At 45.3% G+C, this 7500-nt stretch overlaps 1 protein-coding gene across 10 annotated transcripts in view; it reads right to left on the minus strand.

Moving 5' to 3' along the window:
* LOC107563397 (myomegalin-like) overlaps positions 1-7500 on the minus strand; it is a 70035-nt gene that overhangs the window by 25542 nt on the left and 36993 nt on the right. For 9 of the 10 annotated variants that reach the window (XM_016248265.1, XM_016248266.1, XM_016248261.1 and 6 more), the window contains 6 exons: positions 7409-7500; positions 7137-7325; positions 6997-7051; positions 6797-6885; positions 5377-5483; positions 4535-4656 (listed from right to left, as the gene is read on the minus strand). The exon at positions 7409-7500 is cut by the window's right edge and continues 97 nt beyond it. In XM_016248265.1, coding sequence (XP_016103751.1) covers positions 4535-4656; positions 5377-5483; positions 6797-6885; positions 6997-7051; positions 7137-7325; positions 7409-7500 — 654 coding nt within the window. The remainder of the gene's footprint in view (positions 1-4534; positions 4657-5376; positions 5484-6796; positions 6886-6996; positions 7052-7136; positions 7326-7408) is intronic. The other variant, XM_016248257.1, reaches the window with a different exon arrangement.

The raw sequence follows: 7500 nt of genomic DNA on the forward strand, positions 1-7500 counted from the left end.
GTTTATGCAATGCACCGGCTGTTTTCCAACAGCTCATGAACTCTGTTTTGGCAGGGCTGATATACAAGTGTTGTGCCGTATACCTTGACGATATAGTGGTTGTGTCCCCGACATTCGAACAGCACTTGGATGACATACGTGAAGTGTTTAGCCGCTTACGGACGGCTGGCCTGACTGTGAAGATGGGTAAGTGTCAGTTTTGCCGGGAGGAATTTTAATTCCTGGGATACAAAGTGGCGCCTGGTGACATCTTGCCTGATATCGACAAAGTACAGGCAGTGACTGAGTTTGCCGTCCCAAAGAGTGTCAAACAGGTGAGACAATTTTTGGGACTGAGCAGCTACTATCGTAGGTTCATTAAGAATTATGCAAAGCTTGCAGAACCTTTGTGTGCACTGACTTCTTGTCAGAAGGTAATGGATGACTTAAAGTCGTGTTTGACCTCTTCACCTGTTTTGAGGTTTCCTGACTTTGGGAAGGCATTTTATATCCACACCGATGCATGTGATGCAGGGCTGGGGGCAGCACTAATGCAGCAAGATGAGGAAGGACGAGAGATAGTTGTGGCGTACGCGAGTCGAACTCTGAATAAGGCTGAGAAACCATACTCAACTCCAGAGAAGGAGTGTCTGGGGTTGATATGGGCCCTTGAGCACTTCTGACCCTACATTGAAGGTCTGCATGTCACTGTATACACGGACCAGAGTAGTTTACAATGGCTGATGTCGAGGCCCAATCCCTCTGGTCGGTTGGCGCGCTGGTGTCTTCGGCTGCAAGATTTTGATTTCAGCATCAAGCACAAACCTGGTGTGGGAAATCGGGTCCCTGATGCTCTGTCCCGTAACCCCTTGCCTGATTGTAGTGGCCCTTTGGATGTGTTGCCTGACTACGCCATTATAGCTGGTCTGGACTTGCGTATCCAACCACTACTTGAGTTAGGGAACAGGCAGCAAATACGGCAGGTTCAGTTGGATGATTCCGAAACTGGTGTGCTGCTTTGTAAGTTGGAGAATGCAGAGACTATTGAGGACGATGATAATTTTGAGGGCCGTTACATGGTGCAAGATGGACTGTTGTACTACAAAGATGTGAATGTCCAGTGTGGTATGCACCCATGGAAAGATTTAAAGTTAGTGGCACCATTGGCAATACGGAGATCTATCCTAGAGAATTATCATCATCACCCTACTGCAGGGCATCTTGGTATAAAAAAAAACCTTGCCAGGCTTAGACTGAGATTTTTTTGGCCTAAAAGGAGGTGATGTGCGCACGTATGTATCTTCCTGCACAGTTTGCCAGCTCACCAAACCATACCAACGGAAACCAGCGGGCTTGTTGGTCCCTGTGCATGCCAATGAACCCTGGGAGTATGTGGGGGTTGATTTTGTGGGGCCGTTGCCACGGACTGCATCTGGAAACCAGTACATCTTGGTTTTTGTTGACTATTTCAGTAAATGGGTGGAGGCTAGTGCTGTCAGGGAAGCCAGTGCACAAGTTGCCGCAAGCAAATTTGTGGGTGACATTTTTGCACGACATGGAGCTCCTAGGCACCTTATTTCTGATAGAGGGTTCTCCATTTGTGAGTGCGTTGTTCAATAAAGTGGTTGAGATTGTGGGGTCTGATCATAGGCTGACTACGGCTTACCACCCCCAAACCAACGCTACAACAGAACTTTGGAGTCCGCCATCAGAGCCTACGTGGGAGATAAGCACACAGAAGCATCACTACGATTTGCGTCGACGGCCAGTTGAATATGCCCCTGGAGACTTAGTGCGCTTGAAAACGCCAGGTCCGATGCAGCAGCAAACTTTGCTGCTAAGTTAGCTCCACTATATGGAGGCCCTTACCGAATCATGCAGCGGCTATCTGAGGTAAATTATAGGCTGGCTAGTGTTGATGGTGCTCAGGATTTGGGTGTGGTGCATGTTGTGAATCTACAGCCCTTTCACACTTGGCAAACGGCTGAGGAGCATACCATTCAAGTTCCTGGTCCGAGTGGTTCTGATGCTGGAGATTCCAGTCTGGGTGTTCAGGAAATGATGGTCGGTGGTGATTTGGAGCTGAACCCATCACCCTGCATTGAGAGGGAAGATGACTTGCTTAATGATGGGCAGGCAGGAACGGTTGACTTTTGCCCGATGGTGCAAGGCACCGCAAGGGATGATAATGCTTTTCCTGACTCTTGTATTTTGGATGATCCAGTACAAATCCCAGTACAGGGGTGTGACTACAATTTAAGGCCCAGAGTTCATCCCAGAGTCACAAAAGACTGGTCGACAACTAAGTGGACAAATGAGTTTCATACTAAAAAAAGGGAGTGTTAATATTACTGTGAGGGGGCCTGATTGTTAACTATAGATTTAAGTGTTGAAATGTTGCTGTTAGTTTCGGTTCTTGGTTACTTTCATAATGGTGTTTCTCTCTATACATGTTTGTGAGGGTACAACAATGCTGTGTATGTTCCAATGGTGTATTTGTGATTCGGCCCAGTGTATTTTATTTTCACATTTGGTTTCCTTTCTTTTCTTTAATTTTTTTATATATTAGAGGCTATGTTATTATCTAATCAGGCAACATGTATGTTCCCAAGATGATGTTGATGCAAATACCTGTACTTGTCAGCTGCTATATCTAAGCATCAACCATGTATGGTAGTTGTGTTAGGACGTCTGCCTGTCATTTACAGCTGAGGACAGCTTTTTTTTTTCTGCTGGGGGGAGATGGAATGGTCTGTCCCTTTAAGACCTGATTGGGGGTTTCCTCTGCCCCTGCACTCGTGTGTATCTGCTGGGGGAAAACACATTGTACTTTCTATCATTTTGTTGCTCCTTCCTTTAACATTAATACATAGGTTGATGGTGACCTGCATCGTGTTTCTTTCTTCCATAACACACAATAGGTTACAGTACGACACAACAGACTGATTATGTGATACTCCACACAATGTGCATTGTGACATAATTGTGTGCATTTGACCGTTTAAGCGCAATAAGTTGTGAAAGAGAGCTTCCCCCAACCCACTAAAGTAAAACATTATATTGCGTCCCTCACAGAGTCCAAAGAAATTGTGCTTGATCAAAGTGTCTCTTGTGATGTATGAGTGTGACGATTAAACTGAAACTGAAAGAGCGTGTTGATCATGAGACAGTGCACAGGACCAATGTGGTTTCTTGAGATGTTTCATATTCTGAATTTAGCTGATGATTTTAAATCTGCATACTGTCATCAAACCACACAAAGTCACAGCCATGCAGACGTGATGCATGAACGCTTGCATGCAGGTGTGAATGAGTCTGTTTGGTTAATTAACATCAAACTGTGCAGTGATTTAAAAAAACATTTGAATATTAGTGGAAATTAAATGACACTGAAGAATCTTTACTGTAGAAAATCCCAGTTCACATACTCACCTGTAATGTTTGCATGCCAAATGAAAATTAGCTTTAGTTTATCGTCTAATAATGAGCGTCCTGGAGGAATCGATTATCCTAATTCAAAATGATTCTTACTGTTCAACGGATAATAAACAAAAAAATAAAATACAAAAGATTCTGGCCAAGAAATCTGGTTCCATTTATTTCTTTTCAGTTTGAAGTACATTAAATAATTTCATATTTCAATAAACAAGAACAAACCATGCTAAACGATGCAGCAAAGTCAGCCTCATTTGGCACTAAAATATCGGCCCATACAGTTTGTCACAGAAAAAAAGTCTTGAAGTGCTTAAAGTTACAAAGCTGAACTACTGCGCTCCTCTGACATGAACCAGCACACACAAAGACAACAGTCTATTTCTACATTTGCTCTGATGTGTTTGGCCTCAGAAAGAGTGGCTGTGAACTTCAAATGGAGCATACAGGCGTTTCTGGACCTCGAGTGTGTGAACTCAAATTCATGAATGAAGCAGACAATACACAGAACAACACACACACACACACACACACACCAGGCAAACATCACTGGATAAATGGATAAAACACAATCAACCACAGTTCTGGCTTGTTATGCGTTTCAGCGATGGGTTATGGGTTCATTCAGAGTTAGCATCCTGTGTCCCACCTCCACAGTCGACCCGGTCCACCAGCGCCGTCTCACAGCTCCTCCTCAGGGCTTCTTCCAGCTGTTGGCGCAGCACCTGAAGCGAGTCCAGTTCTGTGTGCAGCGCGCTAGTCTTCTCAGCACTGCCAATGACACGGACGGGTCAGAACAGAACCACTCATTCTGTGTGAAGCCACAGCTTTCAATGCACTTCAGCTCTTAAAGGAAGGGTTCAGACACTTACTCGCCCTCGTGTCGTCGTATAGGTGACCTACCTTCCTCTGTGGAGTACAAAAAATTTCTGGACCTCGAGTGTGTGAACTCAAATTCATGAATGAAGCAGACAATACACAGAACAACACACACACACACACACCACTGACAGGCAAACATCACTGGATAAATGGATAAAACACAATCAACCACAGTTCTGGCTTGTTATGCGTTTCAGCGATGGGTTATGGGTTCATTCAGAGTTAGCATCCTGTGTCCCACCTCCACAGTCGACCCGGTCCACCAGCGCCGTCTCACAGCTCCTCCTCAGGGCTTCTTCCAGCTGTTGGCGCAGCACCTGAAGCGAGTCCAGTTCTGTGTGCAGCGCGCTAGTCTTCTCAGCACTGCCAATGACACGGACGGGTCAGAACAGAACCACTCATTCTGTGTGAAGCCACAGCTTTCAATGCACTTCAGCTCTTAAAGGAAGGGTTCAGACACTTACTCGCCCTCGTGTCGTCGTATAGGTGACCTACCTTCCTCTGTGGAGTACAAAAACAGCCATTTTTAATCAAAAGTAACTGCTTCCAGCGTGACTCGTGACGCAGCAGGTGTGAGATTTGAAAGCTTCAGCAGAGACGGATGTTTTCAGTCTGTTCCTCACACAAAGCATTCCATAAGTTCAGAAGACTTTGAATACAGTGCATCATATGGATCACTATTATGATGTTTTTGCTATTTGGCACAGTTTTTGTCATTTTGAGTGAGACAGACCTCTGTTCTTGGGTGGGTTCACATGCACTTTAAAACTTCTGTTTCAACCGGACATCATATTTAATCCTTCAACTATTTAACTATACATCGGGTCACTTAAGACTGCAGCACGAATACATAAATCTGCAGTAGCTCTTTTGAGATCCACAGAAGAAATGAAGTCCTACAGATCTGGAGCGGCACGACGGCGAGTAAATGACAGAATTTTCCTGAACTCCTCCTTTAACTCATGTGTTCCTAAATGAAGATGGCACAAATTCAACAGCATATTCACCCATACACAAATGGACATCATGAGTGATGGACTTTAACACAGTGTGTGAGAGAATGAGCTGAGCTTGAGTTCTGACCTGCCCTCCTGAGACTGGATGTGTCTGAGCTTCTGATAAACCTTCTTCTCTGCTCTCAGAGCTTCATTCAGCACCTGCTGCTCCGACACGAGCTGCTGCAGGACACACTGACGCACGCACACACACACACACACACATACAGATAATATAAGCACACACACACACACATATACAGGCGTGCGCGCACACACACACACACACACACACACACATACAGGCGCACGCACACACAGGCACACACACACACACATAACCCAACCACACACACACAAACAAACCGACCAACACACACACACACACTTGTTTCGAAATTGACCCTGACCTTAAGTGCAATGTTTATTTGGACACATACACACATACAGGCGCACACACACACACACACACACACACACACACACACACACACACACATACAGATAACATAAGCACACACACACACACATACAGGCGCACGCACACACAGGCACACACACACACAGATAACATAAGCACACACACACAAACACACAGACATACACACACACACACACACAAGGACAGAAAAACATTTAGTTCAGAGTTTCTCAAACTTTTTGACTCCTAATTCCCCCATTGTCCGCGATATTTCAAAGCCCCAGGACTTTGCAAGCTGACTGTGATTTAGTGAATAAGGACTAAAAACATTTGACTGTTTTAGAGTTGAGAATAACTAGAAAAATGTATATTCATAAAATGTATAAAAATATCCATGGAGTCATTATCCTGATGCCGGGTTCACACCGCACGACTTTAGCTCTGATTTTCACTCGCTGATAGTTTTGTGGAAATCGCTGACAAACGCCTGAAATCGGAATCAAATCGGTGCTCGTTCACAATTGTGTGTGTTATTTAGGGTGTGTGTTATCAAAGCCGTGATCTGAGAGAAGCACCGATGTGTCGCCGATGCGTGAGATATTTGTCATGCTAAATATCTGGACCTGTCAGCAACTCAGTCCTGCAGTGTGACATGACCTGCAGCCAATCAGAGAGCAAATACAGGGCAAGGGCAAGTTCAGGGGGAGGAGTCATAGAACATCAGCAAGCAACCATTCTCTCCTTCCAATACTTGTTTTTTTCACGGCAAAGCAGTATACAGACAACTTGCAAGCTTTTTGCGGGCTACCATTTTTGACAGGAATAAATCCTCTCTCGTCTGATCTTATGTTATTTTCCTTATCAGTTCTCACATGTGTTTGGTTGTGAAACATAGTTTGTAAATGAGGCAGAGTGGTCGGCGATGCTTCTATTGAAAAGTTGTGTAGTGTGTGACTCCACCAATCCATCGTGCAGTTACAACATGGTTAGATAAGTGCAATTTTGCATGATTTGAAATCTGCATTATTAGATGTGTGTGTGTGTGTGTGTGAGTGTGTATGTGAGTGTGCGTGCGTGTGTGTTTTACCTCAGTCTCTCTGTGTTTCTTGAGGGTCAGCTGTAGCTCATCTCTGATGGCTTGTACATCCAGATCACCCGAGCTGTCCGAGCATGCAGCTGCTCACCATAAACAAACAAACACACACACACACACACACACACACACAGAATGAGGAGAATCAATCATTTTAATTGATCTACTGTGGGATGTTTCATGGTGAAACTCACCCTGGTCTGCTGCTGGTGTGGAGCTCAACATTTTGCTCGGCCCCCGCAGTAACTCCTGCACACAGAACATCATTACCGCGGTACATTTACACACAGAACATCATTACCACGGTACATTTGAGAGAGTGTGTGTGTTTGACCTGCATGAAGGCGTCTTTCTCCTTGAGAACGTCCTGAAGTCTCTGCAGCTCTCTGGACGCAGAAGCATCTCTCTCTCGCTCCCTGTTCCGGTCATTCAGCTCCTGTTCCCGTGACGACAGCTGCTTCCGCAACTCCTGCAGCTGACCCGCTCGCTCAGAAATCACCCGGCCCAACCTCTCGCCGTAATCCTGAGACCGGCGGAGAGAACATGTGAACCAGGAGGAATAAATGAGCAAGTAAACAGAGAAGAGTTACAGATGATCAGCTGCACCTTCATGTCCTGATCTCTGGTGCTGATGGTGTGGAGCAGCTCTGTGATCTGTCTGAGGTGTTCCTGCGCCTGCCGGCTGCGGTCTGACATCA

The sequence above is a fragment of the Sinocyclocheilus grahami genome, unplaced genomic scaffold, assembly GCF_001515645.1.
Source record: "Sinocyclocheilus grahami isolate Dianchi unplaced genomic scaffold, SAMN03320097.WGS_v1.1 scaffold872.1, whole genome shotgun sequence".
NCBI lineage: Eukaryota > Metazoa > Chordata > Actinopteri > Cypriniformes > Cyprinidae > Sinocyclocheilus > Sinocyclocheilus grahami.